The 16,413-nt window shown below is 40.1% G+C and overlaps 1 protein-coding gene across 3 annotated transcripts; it reads right to left on the bottom strand.

Annotated features, from left to right (window-relative positions):
• Positions 1 to 3,747: 3,747 nt before the first annotated feature.
• Positions 3,748 to 16,386, bottom strand: LOC122692014 (zinc finger protein 546-like). Of its 3 annotated transcripts, none has more exons than XM_043899159.1 (8): positions 16,202 to 16,386; positions 15,251 to 15,329; positions 15,047 to 15,096; positions 14,886 to 14,957; positions 10,881 to 10,968; positions 9,021 to 9,147; positions 7,246 to 7,341; positions 3,748 to 5,973 (listed from the first exon to the last, which is right to left on the bottom strand). In XM_043899159.1, exons 3-8 carry the CDS (start codon positions 15,082 to 15,084, stop codon positions 4,130 to 4,132), a joined length of 2,265 nt encoding a protein of 754 aa, XP_043755094.1. In that variant the 5' UTR covers positions 15,085 to 15,096; positions 15,251 to 15,329; positions 16,202 to 16,386; the 3' UTR covers positions 3,748 to 4,129. The 3 variants fall into 3 exon arrangements, with proteins under 3 accessions (XP_043755094.1, XP_043755095.1, XP_043755096.1); XM_043899160.1 differs by lacking the exon at positions 3,748 to 5,973 and adding an exon at positions 5,983 to 6,492 and having other exon boundaries at positions 16,202 to 16,384; XM_043899161.1 differs by lacking the exon at positions 3,748 to 5,973 and adding an exon at positions 5,984 to 6,442 and having other exon boundaries at positions 16,202 to 16,384.
• Between the last annotated feature and the right edge of the window lie 27 nt (positions 16,387 to 16,413).

Below are 16,413 nucleotides of genomic sequence, written 5' to 3'. Positions count from 1 at the left end.
ATCCAACCAGTCAATCCTAAAAGAAATCAGTCCTGAATATTCATTGGAAGGACTGATGCTGAAGCTGAAACTCCAGTAGTTTGGCCACCTGATACGAAGAACTGAGTCACTGGAAAAGACCCTGATGCTGGGAAAGACTGAAGGCGGGAGGAGAAGGGGACGACAGAGGATGAGAGGTTGGATGGCATCACCGACACCATAGACATGAGTTTGAGTAGGCTCCGGGAGTTGGTGATGGACAGGGAGGCCTGGTGTGCTGCAGTCCATGGGGTCATGAAGAGTTGGACACAACTGAGTGACTGAACTGAACTGAATTTATTTAAAAAAAAAAAAAACCTTCTAGATCTAACTGAATTTATGGCAAGGATATCAAATATATAGTCAATATATTAAAATTCATTATATTTTATAGACAGATTGTTTATAGTTTTTAAAGAAAGATAATTACAAATCTAAAATCTTATCAAAGAAAAAGAAAACTATAATACTGCCTCACATATGATTATAGATGGAAAAACTCTAAATATATTACCAAATGAACTTCAGCCCTATGACAAAAATCACAGTATATTACAAGAATTGTTTAAAATTTAATTTTAATTAAAAACAAATCAAGGCACCAGTAAACTTACACCAAGAAACAAATAGTAACAAATCAATACATCAATAAATTTAAGATGAAAAACATAAGATTTTATCAGTAGATAACAAAATGGTCTTGGACAAAATTCAGCAGTTCACTAGCAAACAAAGTAGGGATTCTCTGGTCCCCTACAAATATTGAAGGAAATTATTTAGAGGCAACAAGAAGAATTTATCTCCAAATAGAGTGAACATTATAGTAAATGATTAAATACTGGGATATTTCTAAATTCAGAGAAATTGATGACTGCTATTACCATAATATTCAACGTTGTTCTGAAGAGTCTATCAAAAGAAGAAAAGTAAATAAAGTAATAAGTATAAATATTAGAAAATAAAATTTATTGTTATACAGATTATGCAATTTATAACTTAGAAATCTGTCTCATAAAAATAGAATGAGTGTTCAGTAGATAGATAACTACTGCTATATTTAAGATAGGAGACAATAATTGCAAATGAAGTATCCAGAATACCATTCAGGCCTATTAGAAAACAAACAACAGAACAACAATAATGGAGAAAGTTTAAGAACAGGAAATTCAAAGTAAAGAAATAATGATTGGCCTAGAACCACATTTGAAAAATGCTCAACTGAAATTGAAATTTATCAAAATATTTAGTAAAACTTATACCTAATATGAAGCTGTAGGAAAACTCAATTCAATAGGAGTCTAAGAGAACAACTTGGCCATATCTAGTAGAATTGGAAGTGTATTTAACCTATGATCAATTTAGCAATATCTAACATAACTGAAAGAATATATAATGTATGAGCAGTTCTACTTTTCCATGAGTACAATTAAAGAAATTCCAGTTCACACAAACCAGTAGTCACAGACAAGGATATATCTGAAACTGAAAAACTGTTAAACCTGAACATTAAAAAATAAGAGGTTTAAATACATCATGATATATTCATATAAAGATAAGTGTTTACTTTTGTAGAAAGTATCAGCCCTACATTTAAAGCACAAGCAGTTGACTGCAGAGGAAGATATGAGTAACAGAGAAACACTCCATGCATTTCCTTTCTCAACATAGGTAAGCACTTGCCATGGATCTGGACTGTCCATCTTGAGGGTCACTCTTCTTCAGTTATGGCAGCATTTTCAGTGTGGGTTCACATCCTGAAGATATTAGGTGTTGTGAATGAGACTTCCTTAGTAAAGGTTAAGAAACAATAGGATAAAAAGCAAATTTTATTGTAGGCCTCTCAAGTCCTTTGATTGATACTGAGCATTTTTTCCTTAGAAGGGATTTATTATTTAGACATTCATAAGTGACCTCAGAACATTTCCCCAGTACCATTAAATACTACTATTCCCAGAGACATTATTTTAGATATGTTAAGGCACTGGTTATCTATGTGCAATATTACAGATATGGTACTATTGTTAATGTCCTTCAGTGTGAAGTTACATAGTGGTTGAGTAGGAGGCAGTCTTTTTTCTTAGGAGTTGCATGATAAATAGAGGTGAAATGTTATGACGGCTATGCATGCATGCTTATTCGCTCAGTCATGTTTGCCTCTTTACGACCACGTGGACTGTGACCTGCCAGGATCCTCTGTCCATGGAATTCTCCCGGCAAGAATACTGGAGTGGGTTCCAATTCCCTTCTCCAAGGGATCTTCCCAACCCATAGATCGAATCTGGATCTCCTGCATTGCAGCAGGAAGTTTCTTTATGGTCTGAGCCACCAGGGAAGCCCCATGTAATCTAACGTCTATATTTATACTCAGATACTACAGTAAAAAACGTCAAAATTATACAAAGCAAATCAGAGAACATATTAACAACCATTGATTCTAGAGAGGCCATTATATTATTCATTGCATTTTTCTTTTTCCAAATAGACAGTGGTCTTTTCATTGTTAGTTTCTAATTTATCATGAATTTGGAGCAGAAAAAGCAGACAGTAACATGTCTGCTTTATGGCTTATAAAAGAAAAAGCATTACAGCACTCCCAGATTCTTCAAAAGCCTTCTCTCATAATCTCCACATTTATCAACTCTAGAGATTTCTTTTTCACATTAGTTTTTGGAAATGACTTCTTAATTTTAGAGGTGAAAGTTTATTTTACTAGACTTTATCCATAATTAATTATTTAAGTAAACAAAATGAAAGATAGTGGACAGTTTTTTAAAATTTCTTATATTCACAGGGTCTTCCTCTCACATGAATTTACTAATATCACTGAAAGTAGTAATCATTGAACACATTCTCTCCTAAAGGTCTTTTAAAATTAACATTTCATCCTTAGAAAAGTATTATTAGGTAGGTACTATAATCACCACTTTAAAACTGAGGCACAGAGGGGAAGAGTGCTTTGCCAATACCACACAGGCAGCGGTGGAATTATGAGAACTCTAGTAAAAATCTACCATGGCTAAAGTCTTCTCCCACATCTGTCACATTAACAGAATTATTTTCTGTTGTAATGCTGCATAAAGTGTGGTCTGTGTACTGATGCTGGTCCACAGGTTGTTTGCTTCTGGTCTGCAATGAGTTAAGGTAGAGACACTGAGAGCAAATATTTATAGAGTTATTCACAGAAAGAGGACAGGGCCAATTTATGTCTGTTAAATCCAATAACAAAAAATTGGGGGAACTTCCCTGGTGGTTTAGCGGTTAAGAATCCATGGGCCAATGCAGGGTACATGGGTTCAATCCTGGTCCAGGAAGATTCCACCTGTTGAGGGATAACTAAGCCTATGTGCCACAACTACTGAGCCTGTGCTTTAGAGCCCATGCTCTGTAAGAAGAGAAGTCACTGCAATGAGAAGCCCATGCACCAAAACTAGAAAGAGTAGCCCCCTCTTGCTACAACTAGAGAAAGCCCTCATGCAACAATGAAGACCCAGCACAACTTCTAAATTTAAAAAATAAATATTTTTTAAGTAGTAGTAAAATAAATTGGGGGCTTCCATTTTGTATATTTGTTTTTCTTTCAGTTTTATTTATCTGGTAATCCAATTTCACTGTGCCTTTTAAAAGTACTGGTCAACAATTTTTGTGGGGAGGTGGCATCCTTCATCTTGGTTTCAGATGCACTGCAGCAGTATCATTCTCTAAAGTTAACCAAGACTGGGTGATGCTTTCTCAGCTTTCAATCAACATATGTAGTATAAAACTATTTCTGTTAACTTTTAAGCATGAAGCAAAGGGGATTACCACATGTTCCCTAACAAGTAAAATTTTTCTTAATTATGAATTCTCTGTTGTTATAAAAAGCATTTTCTAAAGGTCACTGTATCCTCGGTAGGGGCTTCCCCAGTAGCTCAGATGGTAAAGAATCCACCTGCAATGCAGGAATCATGGGTCAGGAAGATCCCCTGGAGAGGAAATGGCAACCCACTCCAGTATTCTTACCTGAGAAATCCCATGGACAGAGGAGCCTGGTAGGCTAGTCCATGGGGTCACAAAGAGTCAGACACAACTTAGCAACCAATCAATATCCTCTTTACATTATGCATAGGGATTCCTAATTAATGTGATTTCTCTGATGTACAGTGAGTTGATCACGACGAACAAAAGCCTTCCCACATTGTTTACATTTATAGGGTCTCTCACCAGTATGAATTCTGTGATGTCGTTTAAGTTCTGACTTGACACCAAAGGCTTTCCCACATTCTTTACATTCATACGGTTTTTCACCTGTATGAATTGTGTAATGTCGAGTAAGTCCTGATCGAAGACGGAAGGTACACCCACATACTTTACACCCATAAGGTTTCTCACCAGTATGAAGTCTAAAATGATGAGTAAGATGATACCGGCGACTATAGACCTTTCCACATTCCTTACATTTGTATGGACTCTCACCAGTGTGAATTCTTCGATGAAAGGTAAGTTGATAACTACAACTAAAAGCCTCCCCACATTTGTCGCATATGTAGGGTTTCTCCCCGGTGTGGATTCTGTGATGTTGAGTAAGATAACAGCGCCGACTAAAGGTCTTCCCACATTTGTCACATACATAAGGTTTCTCACCAGTATGAGTTCTCTCATGTTGAGTAAGATAATGCCTACGGACAAAGGCTTTCCCACATTCCTGACATTTAAAGGGCTTTTCACCGGTATGAATTCTGTTATGCAGAGTTCGTTCTGTTTGAAGGCGAAAGGCCTTTCCACATTCTTTACATACATAGGGTTTTTCACCGGTGTGAATTGTATAATGTTGAGTAAGACTGTAGCGACGACTGAAAATCTTTCCACATTCTTTGCACTCGTAGGTGTTCTCACTGGTGTGAATTCGCTGGTGTGAAGTAAGTTGACTGCTACGAATAAAGGCCTTCCCACATTCCTTGCATTCATAGGGTTTTTCACAAGTATGAATTTTGTGATGTCGAGTAAGATGACAGCGTCTACCGAAGGCCTTCCCACATTCCTTGCATTCATAGGGTCTTTCACAAGTATGAATTCTGTGATGTCGAGCAAGATCTGCACGAGAACTGAAGGACTTACCACAGTCTTTACAGGCGTAGGATCTGTCACCAGTGTGAGTTTTCTGATGTTGAGCAAGGTGTGAGCCATGACTGAAGGCCCTCCCACAGGCACTACATTTATAGGGTTTGTCACCAGTATGAGTTTTCTGATGTTGAGTAAGGTGTTGTTGTACCTTAAAGGTCTTTCCACAAATTTTACACTCATAAGGCCTCTCACCAGTATGAATTCTTTGATGTTCGGTAAGCTGAGAGTGAAGCGTGAAGGCCTTCCCACATTCCTTACATTCATAGGGTCTCTCCCCAGCATGAACTGTCTGATGTACTCTAAGGTCTCGAACACGACTAAAGGCCTTTCCACATTCTTTGCACGCATAGGGTTTCATACCAGAATGTATTCTCTGATGTTCAGTAAGGTGATAATGAAGCCTAAAAGTCTTCCCACAATTGTTACATTCATGGGGTCTCTTCCCAGCATGAGTTCTCTGATGTACTCTAAGGTCTCCCACACGACAAAAGGCTTTCTCACATTCCTTGCATTTATAGGGTCTCTCACCAGTATGAATTCTTAGATGTTGAGTAAGGTGTGACTGTTGCCTAAAAGCCTTCCTACATTCCTTACATTCATATGATTTCTCTATGGCATGAATTTTCTCATGTAGAGGAAGAGCTACACAGTTTTGGATTATCATTTGACTAGCATATCTCATTTGATGTGCTTCTTGTCTCTCAAACTCATGTTTACACTGCAAATCATTTCTGAAAATGGTGTCCTCGTGGATATAAGTTTGACTTTCATCCACTGTCTGCAACTGAAACAAATGTGGTCCACAAATATCCTTTTCTGGAAATAACTTTTTGGTGAAATACTTAGACTCCAAATCTGGAGGGAAAAAAAGGAAACAAATGCTGTGATGTGATTTTTCTATGTTGGGGGTAGAATAAGGGATTGCATCTTATAGTCAAAATAAAAGACAAACTAAGAATAACACAGATTAGAAGTTGAGTTTTAGAGCAGAGGTCGGCAAACTTTTTCTGTAAAGAGCCAGATAGTAAAAATTTTAGCCTTTATAGGACATACGGTCTTTGTGACAATTACCCAGCTCAGCTGTTATAAGCTCGAAGGGAGCCTAGACAGTATATAACTGAATAAGTGTACCTATGTTGTAATACCACATATGGTGTATGGACACAGAAACTTGAATTTTGTAAAATTTTTATGTTTCACAAAACATTCTTCTGATTTTTTTCAACCACTAAAAATGTAAAAACTGGTTTTAGCCTGTGAGCCATTCAAAAGCAGATGGTCAGTTGTTTGTCTGCTGGATCCTGATTTAGAGAACTCCAAGTTGCTGTAATGCAATTTGAAAGAAGGCAAAAGGCTTCAGAAAATGATGTGGTGCTAAAAGAGGGTAAAATGAGTGATTAGATGAACAAATGAAGTCAGTGGCCCCCCTACTTAGGATGGATGTAGGGGAGTTCCTTACGTATACTGCTTTTTGGGCAACAACAGAAACAAAAGGAATGAAGATCTATAGGAAACAAATTCCGAATGTCTTTGTTTTTAATCTTTTTCATTAGATGATTCTGATGCAAATCACTTTAAGAATCTGTACATAATTTTTTTCCCAAAGGTTTCTCTTTAATCTCTTAGAATAAAATTCAGCCAAATTACCACAGATAAAAACATATCACCACCATATTGCCCTGCTTCTCTGTACAGGTCATCTTCTTTACTACAACATGTAGGAATCTATATCAACAGTACTTAAACTTGGGCACAGTCTTGCTTTCAAGTAAGTTGGAAATATGTATAAAATAATTTTATGCAGTGGAGAAAAGAATAGAAGTATAAATATAGAAGAGGACTTGGAAACATAGATAAAATGATTGTCAATGGGGAAAAGAGAAGGCAGTTCCCTCTTTGAAATGGGAGGGAAATAGAAGAGAAGTGAAATAAGGAGCATGACAAATGAGGGTAAAGATGAAGTGCTTTTGGGAGCTCATGTTGAGGGGCTTTTAATGTTTTCCCAGAAATCAGGCCTTTTCCCCACAGGCCTTGGGCCTTTGAAAGGAGCCTTCATCTCAGGGCCATGTGTCTCCCTGACCCAGAGGGTGTGATGGCATCCACCTTGGCTGATCTGGCATCACTCACCTGTGAACCAACTTCCTGTTCCTTCTCTCATTATCATCCAGGGCTCTTTCTCTTGCTCCAATAAAGTAATCATGTCTGGCTTAGGAGTGGAACATCCTGCTCACAAGAAAGAAATGCCACATGACTTACAACAAGCAAAATTCAAAATGACTTAATTTAGACTTGGTTACATCTATATTAAACTCTAGGTCAAAATGTGTGTGTGTGTGTGTGTTTGTGTGTGTATGTATGTGTATGTGCATGCGTGTGCTCAATCCTGTCTGACTTTTTGCAACTCTATGGACTGTAGCCCCCAGGCTCCTCTGTCCATGGAATTTTCTAGGCAAGAATACCAGAGTGGGTTGCCATTTCCTACTCCAGGGGATCTTCCCGACCCACGGATCAAATCCACATTTCTTATGCCTCCTGTACCAGCAGGTGGATTCTTTAGCACTACATCACCTGGGAAGTCCTATAGGTCAAAAGAGCATTTGATAAAATGGAAAAGGCCACTGAAGAATATTAACATTTGATGGATTCATGGTCATAGGACTAAAGAGGCCAAATAGGGAAGGGAGAAGGTCTGTTCTGCATTTAAAGGCAGTACAGAAAGGCATTGAGGACACAGACTCTGAACCCCTGTGGTCTGGGTTCAAATACTCAGTCACTCGCCAGCACTTACTCCTTCCATGTGTTATGCTTTTATCAGTGTAAACGGGGCTATTATTACCTTAGAGGACTCTTGTGAGAATTAAATGAATTAATATATATAAGAGCTTGCAAGGATGCCTAGCATGCAGTATTATTTTTGTTGTTGTTCTTATTTTAGTAAAAGAAAAATTTCTTGTTACTGTTTAGTTATTAAGTCATGTCTGACTCTTTTGTGACCCCATGGACTATAGCCCATCAGGCTCCTCTGTCCATGGGATTTTCCAGTCAGGAATATTAGAGTGGCTTGCCATTTCTTTCTCAAGGGGATCTTCCCCATTAGGGATCAAACCCATGTCTCCTGAAGCGGCAGAAGGATTCTCTACCACCGAGTCACCTGGGAAGCCCAAAAGAAAAATACTGTCTTCAAAAATACTTCCAAGTTCTTCCTCATAATTCTTTATTTTTTTTATTTATTTTTTATTTTTTTTCCCTCTCAGAATTCTTTCAATAGAAAATGTAAGATTCACAGACTAGAATTTTCAACCACAAAGTAGGTTAGAGAGAATATGTCTCTTCTAGGATGGGATGAGTTTACTTCAATTTTAAATGAATATTACTGGGGACTTCCCTGATGATCCAGTGGTTAGGGCTCTGTGCTTTCACTGCATGGGGTGTGTGTTTGATCCCTGGATGGGGAACTAAGACCTTGCATGCTAAGTGGCACAATGGAAAAAAAAAAGTAAATGAATACTGTTAATCCATCTATCACTACATAAACTGTAGAGGCTCCTCTGATGATCAAGAAAACACAAAACTCTAAGACTAGCTAATTCTCAGGAATTCTGAGTATGCACATATATGACACCTGACTTCTCTGAACATACTACAGGACTCAAACCTAGAAATAATGTAGAATAACAGGCAACTGTAGGAAGGACCAGAGGAAAGAGTGAAGGTCACTGAAGGATAGAGAAGATGGCACTTAACCAAATGCCCGTTTCCAACTCAATAATACTCAAACCATTCTTTCAAAATAGGGGAAAGCCATTCAGCTGGTGTCTTAAAACAGAGCTCTGAAATTCAACAGTGGAGAAAACTGGTATTCCAGAAGGCAGACTGTCAATTATTTGTGCAGATATCCTTACCCAATGAGACCAGGTTGCTGTAGTTCTCCAACATCACATCCCTGTACAAGGCCCTCTGAACAGGGTTCATGCACTCCCACTCTTCCTGGGAGAGGTCTATGGCCACATCCCTGAATGACAAGGACATCTGAAATGACAGACCCATGTATTATAAACAATGTTTTAACTGTATTTTCAAAAGGGGAAAACTGCATTGTAGGAAAGAGGCACTATAACAAGTAGTTAATCTGGTATCAAGCCCGTAACATGTATGGAAGAAAAAGAAAATCAGTAATTTGTAAAATGGAGTGCCTATATACTTTTGAAGAGTACAGTTGTTACAAATAGAATGTCCTGTATATCATGTAATGAGTGAATAAAGTTTTCCAGTGAAACAAAATCATATAAATAAGCACACTGCCTATCATGCAAATAGTTTAAGTTGTAAATAAATGTGAGTTATGTTGTTTTCCTTTCAAAAAACTAAAAGAAAAATAAGTAATGAATTGTTTTTCCCCCAAATACTCCAAAATCTCTAAGAAAATAGGACTTTACTGACATTTGATTTGGCGCAGTTGGTAACGAATCCACATGCCCAGAGTTTGATCCCTGGGTCAGGAAGATCCTCTGGAGGAGGCAATGGCAACCTACTGGCAGTATTTTTCCCTGGAAAATCCCATGGACAGAGGAACCTGGTACGCTACAGTCCATAGGGTTGCAAAGAGTCAATCATGACTGAGCACAGCACAGCGGCAGACATTTGATTTAATCAATACTCAGGTTCATTATTATGCAAGATAATATCATAAGCATTTTCCCTTGTCATAACAGATGACAAATTATTTTATTTACTGGCTGGCTATTCATCCATCTTGTAGATATATTGGACTAATCCTTCTGTCACTTTTAGGCATTTAGGTTGGACAAAATGTCTAAGGTCTCCCCCAGTCCCTTTGAAAGTGAAAAGTGAAAGTTGCTCAGTCATGTCTGACTCTTTGTGATCCCATGGGCTATACCATAGAATTCTCCAGGCCAAAATACTGGAGTGGGTAGCCTTTCCCTTTTCCAGGGGATCTTCCCAACCCAGGGATCAAACCTAGGTCTCCCACATTGCAGGTGGATTCTTTACCAGCTGAGCTACAAGGGAAGCCCTAGCATTTCTTTCTAAAGCCTAGTCCCTTTAGCCTTTCTTCGTCCCCCCCATTAGGGATCTGGGAGGGTCGTCCCACCTGCTACCACCACCACCACCATCCCTCAGGAACACTTGTTTGGATCCTAAGCTGAAGGATGCTGATGCAGGATGATCCACAATGACACTGATGTCACTAGAGACCCTCCTCATTCCCTCCTCAAGCACAAAACTGACTTCTGTCCTGTTATTTATCCCTCTGGGGACCCCTTGCACAGACCCTTGAGATTCCAACATGCAGGCCTCAATCACACTCCAATCTAGTCCTATAAACCTCTTAGAATATGAGATCTCATCATGTGCAAAAAAATCAACACTAAATTCCATCTTATCAACCTGAAACACTCAGGTCTGTGGAGTCTAATGGATCATCATCTCTGTGTCATGGAATCATGACTCTAATGAGAGAAGTTCAAGGACTTCCCTCAAGCAACTTCACCCACCACTGCTCCACCAATGGTCCTTAGAGAGACTGAATCCTTGGAGAGGTGATGAAATAGGTGAACAGTGGAGAGAGAAACAAGGGGCAAAGAAGAAGGCCACTAAGATGTGTGGCTCCATCCTTCACTGAGATCAGAGTGATTGAGGGCAACCTGAGCAATAGTGCTGTCTCAGGAAGGAAGTTTCAGGATAATAAACGTGATCACATGAATTCAAAAACCACATCTCAAGGAGGAGAAATGTGAACTTACATGGGCCATGGTTGTAGAACTGCAAGAACTTCGTAGTCCTCTTTGGGGTTCCTCCACTCGAAAAGCACAGAATCCAGAGAAGCTAGGACTGGGGGAGGAATGAGACTCTGAGACCAGCCGTGTCTCAAAGGAATCCCAAAATGACTTAGTTAATATGATCCTGTTTTGCCTTCTTTGTATTTCTATCCCCATGATATCCCACATACAAATCAGAAGAGAAAAGAGGGAGCCTAAATGAAGCCAAACTTCCCTATACCACAGGGGACCACCTGCACAAGTCTGGATTCAAATCAGGGGCTTCCTGCATGAGGCTAGACCAGGCACTCCAGCAGAAGGGTCTGCAGGGACTTCCCTGGTGGTCCAGTGGCTAAGACCCTGAGCTCCCAATGCAGGGGGCCAGGGTTCAATCCCTCGTCATTGAACTAGATCCCACATTCTGCAACTAAAGATCCCACATGCCGCAACAAAGATGGAAAATCCCACGTGTAGCAACTAAGACCCGGTGTAGCTAAAGAAAGAAAGAAAAAAAAGGGTCTTCAGTCCACCCAAATTTCTGATGATGTTGATCTGTATCTGTTCCATTAGTCTCGCTTTGAATCTAACATCATTAGAAGCAAAACTGTTAGATATTAAGTTGTGCTATCACAATAGCCACATATGACTATTTAAATCAAATCAAATTTAAGTAAAATTAGAAGTTCACTGCCTCAGTTGCACCAGCCACATTTCGAGTGCTCGAGAGGCTCATGTGGCTAGTAGCTACCATACTAGAGAATGTAAATACAGAACATATTCATCTCTGCAGCAAGTTTTACTGGACAGAGCTGGTAAGAATCATACAGCCTAAATTTCATTTTTTCACCACAGAGTTCCCCTAAACTCAGAATAAACTGGCCAAAAGCTGACAGAGGTTGCTAGAGAAATATTATTTCCTTTCTATGAACTCCCAAGAAATGTGACCTGAGTATCTCTAGTGGCTTTATTACCTCCTTGTTGTTGTTGTCTAGTCGCTCAGTCGTGTCCAACTCTTTTGCGATCCCATGGACTTTAGCCCACCAGGCTCCTCTGTTCATGGGATTTCCCCGGCAAGAATACTGGAGTGGATTGCCATTTCCTTCTCCAGGCAATCTTCCCAACCCAGGGATCGAACTCGCATCTTCTGCATTGCAGGCAGATTCTTTACCACTGAGCCACCAGGGAAGCCCTTATTACCTCCAATCTCATGCTTATTCTGTCTATTTTGACTTTATAATATTTGCTGTATTACAAGAAACTTAAGGATAGTGACTATGCTCAATGCTTGTTTTCCTCTAACTACCATAAGACTCGGCATACTGTGAGCCCTTATGTCTGTTATTCAACCAAAACTCCATTTTTAGGCAGTTTTTCTTAGCACACTAAGATACATGCACAAGATGTTTATCATATAACAACTTAGAATAACCAACCGTTAGAAAAATAAATAGCTACAGGAGGCAACAGGTTAAATAAATTATGGTCAGGTTTTCGCCCCCCTTTGGACTTTTTGTTTTGGGGTACAGCTGATTAACAATGTTATGATAGTTTCAGGTGAACGGTGAAGGGATTTAGCCATACATATACATATATCCCTTCTCTCCCAAACCCCCTCCCATCCCGGCTGCCACATAACACTGAGTAGAGTTCTGTGTGCTATACAGTGGGTCCTTGTTTGTTATCCATTTTAAATATAAAACTATGGTCAGTTTTGATGGCACACTAAGGCCCCTATTAATACCGATTATACTGGTCAATATTTTATGTTGGAGAAGGATATTCATGATGAATCCCTGACGATACAGGCAAATTAAACAAGTATGGAGAATTCTCTGGCTGTCCAGTGGTTAGAGCTCTGTGCTTTCACTGCTCAGGGCCTAGGTTCGATACCTGGTGGGGGAACTAAGATCCTGCAAGCTGAGTGGTGCAGCCGGAAAAAAAAAAAGTATGTAAAATTAAGGGAGAGATTATGTCATTCATAACACAGACTCTGTTGTTGATTTTCAGAATGTAAGCCCTAATCTGACAGCTGCCAACTTCTCAGTTAGTTTATTGATAAACTGGGGATAAGAACAGTACCAATCTCCTACAGTTGTCATGAAGATTGGGATATTACATAGACAGCATTTAGTGACATGTAATTGCTAAATAAAAGTTAGATGGTATTGTTATGAAATTATTTTCTACTTTCTGTTTTTATAGTAAAATTTGATTCTCATGCCCACTTTTTTTACAATGATATTTTACATATTTTAGAGGCAAGGCTTTCAAGTGGTAAGCACATCTCTCCTCATCCTTGCTACTACAAAAGAAGAGACACAATTCTTCAACATAAAGTTGATAAAGAGAATTAAATGGAGAATATTAGTAAGAGGTTCAATCTTACTCTCCTGTCCTATGTAAAGATTTACATTAATATTTACAGTTATTACCATTTTATTCTGTTTTCTACTATTATAAACCTGTCTTCCAAAATGTTGTTTGCATTTAAAGATATGTGGACTGGAGAGGTTATTACTGTGTCCTGTTAAAGCAACTTAATTTTTTAAATATTTATTTATTTAGGCTGTTCTGGGTCTTAGTTGCAGCATGTGGGATCTAGTTTCCTGACCAGGGATCGAACCTGGGCTCCCTGCATTGAGAGCATGGAGTCCCAGCCACTGGACCACCAGCAAAGTCCCAAAAGCAACCTAAAAAAGTTTAATCCTGAAAGGCTATCTTATTTGATAAATTATGCCATAATAATTATTCATAGTTGATTTATATAATGCTAAATTTGGAGGTATAAATACTTGGAAGGTTTATGAAGCTTCACTGACATGTTCCTCTTCTTTCTATATTCATGGAGATATAAGAAACCTCTGGTTTGGTAGAATTACTTTTTTCAAATAAGAGTTGTGGAATCTGTGTCCTTTGAATGTTCAGTTAGAACAGTTTCTATTCTGCACACACATGCATACACACACACATATACAGGTTCACAGAAAAAATTTTTTGCTAAAATAAACCTCCCCAAAATATTAATCATGATGCCAGGGTTATTTTAACTTTCTTTTTTACAAGTCCCTTATGTAATATAACTGAATAACCTTTTGAAAAAAATAAGTATCAATTCCATAATATTAAGTATACAACAAATCTATACCCAATTAAAAATATTTGAAAATCTTGGAAGCAAATCTGTTTGACATGTGTGGGAATAGTAAGGGAATCAGTATGACCATTATTAATAAAGACTAACAACTCTTGAACATTCTTCAATACAATAAGACCTTTTCACAGACAAAATTCTCCTCTGAATGAACATATCAGGTGAGGGGCATCTGCAGACTAAATAAAAAAATGTGGGCAAAGCAGACAGACAGTGTTTGGTTTGTTTCCCCTTTCTCCACTGAATAATCAACTGAAATATCACTTTGGATATAACACTTGTAAAATATCTATGAATCCCAATAATAGTAAATGCTATTCATATAAAATTTAAAATTTGAGTATTATTGTTCATCACAATGAATCTTACTTTACTTTATGCACATTTTTTTTCTTTTGACAAACTCTTTATAAGCAAATCTGAACCCATCAATTCCCTGGAAAAAATCTTACGCATGATGACACAGATTTCCATGATTTCCAATCACGTTCCTGCTCCTAAACACCTTAAAAAGCAGATGCCCATGTCACTGACACCAATCAGACCACCTCTGATCTTGCCTCACTTTTAAACTGAGGTTCTGCAGGACAGCAATGATGTGATTCCACTTAAATATTCATCTCATTTGCTTTATTAAGCAAAGTTGTAACTTTAGACTCCAGGATATATATTTACTATTACAAAAAGTGAATGAGAGGGGGACCCATCTGCATGGCCCCTCATTTATTGAGAAGGAAGGCCTAGAATAGGTCACTGACATTTCAGGAAAAGAAAAGCAAATGTTTCTATGTACTAAAAACAAAAATGCATTTATGAACAAAGAGAAAGTAGAAGCTCACCTGATCTGTACTTTTAGATGGGGAAAATTTTTTCCTTTCTCTTCAGGATCCTTCTTGCAAAGACTGGCAGGACTGGGGAAGAAGGAAATCATGAGACACCAAGCCTTTCTTAGAGCACAGCCAGACGGGTAATGTCCCCTCCAGGGCCACATCAGCTCTACCTCACGCCTGTGACCAGATGGGAGCCCGTCTTTGACATGATAGCCGGCTCCTAGGATCAGAGGTAAGGGGATGCTGTGGTTCAGAAAAATGCAGCAGCACCCACATTGTCTCCAAGTAAGGACCCCTCTCACCATTTCCTCCCAGAAGTCTGTCTCGGAGACACTTTTAGCTCTAAAAGCCCCATTCCAAGCCCAGGACTGTACCTTCTTGCTGGGAACCTTAATCTTGGGGTTCAATCTTGGGCTTTTCTCTTGAGGACATAGCTCTGTGCAGACACCAGGGCTGAGGGGAGGGAGGGTAAGGCAGCAAGAGCGTGGGTCAGTCACACTCATCACTGAAGCAAGCACCAGTATCAGACAACCGCACCCATCGACAGGAGGCCTGACTTTGTCCAGCACACACACACACACACACACACACACTCGCTTTCCTCCTCTCCTCCTGCACACACACACACACACACACTCGCTTTCCTCCTCTCCTCCTGCCCGCACAGGCCTGACTTTGTCCGGCACACACACACACACACTCGCTTTCCTCCTCTCCTCCTGCCCGCACAGGCCTGACTTTGTCTGGCACACACACCCACACACACACACACTCGCTTTCCTCCTCTCCTCCTGCCCGCACAGGCCTGACTTTGTCCGGCACACACACACACACACACACTCACTTTCCTCCTCTCCTCCTGCCCGCACAGGCCTGACTTTGTCCGGCACACACACACACACACACACACACACACACTCGCTTTCCTCCTCTCCTCCTGCCCGCACAGGCCTGACTTTGTCCGGCACACACACACACACACACACACACACACACACACTCACTTTCCTCCTCTCCTCCTGCCCGCCCAGGCCTGACTTTGTCCGGCACACACACACACACACACACACTCACACACTCACACACACACACTCGCTTTCCTCCTCTCCTCCTGCCCGCACAGGCCTGACTTTGTCCGGCACACACACACACACACACACACACACTCGCTTTCCTCCTCTCCTCCTGCCCGCACAGGCCTGAGGCTGCAGGCAGAAAAGCCTCCCTGGGCTCCTCACTTTGGGCGGCATCTCCATCTCCACCCCGGACAAATCCTGCTCCGCCTCACCTAGCACCAACTTCTCCCCCAGCTTCTACAAACTCACATGCGGTGGCTGGGCAACCCGGAAAAGACGGCTCGGTGAAGCCCTCTGGGTGAAGTTTACACGCGGCGGCTCACTTGAGATGGCTGCGCAACCCGGAAAGGACTGCTCGGTGAAGCCCTCTGGGTGAAGCTTACCCGCGGTGGCTCACATGAGAGGGCTGCGCAACCCGGAAAGGACGGCTCCGTGAAGCCCTCTGGGTGAAGTTTCCCAGA

The sequence above is a fragment of the Cervus elaphus genome, chromosome 4, assembly GCF_910594005.1.
Source record: "Cervus elaphus chromosome 4, mCerEla1.1, whole genome shotgun sequence".
In the NCBI taxonomy this organism is placed as follows: Eukaryota; Metazoa; Chordata; class Mammalia; order Artiodactyla; family Cervidae; genus Cervus; species Cervus elaphus.
Note: the sequence above shows the minus strand (reverse complement) of the source record. Positions and strands in the feature narration are given on the sequence as shown.

Coding starts and splice junctions, on each gene's coding strand:
- LOC122692014 (XM_043899159.1), bottom strand. CDS start 15,084: ATGTCAAAGACGGGCTCCCATCTGGTCACAGGCGTGAG. Junction 9,148..10,880: donor GTTCTACAACCATGGCCCAT/GTAAGTTCACAT, acceptor CTGTCATTTCAG/ATGTCCTTGTCATTCAGGGA. Junction 5,974..7,245: donor AACAGGAAGTTGGTTCACAG/GTGAGTGATGCC, acceptor TTTTCCCTCCAG/ATTTGGAGTCTAAGTATTTC.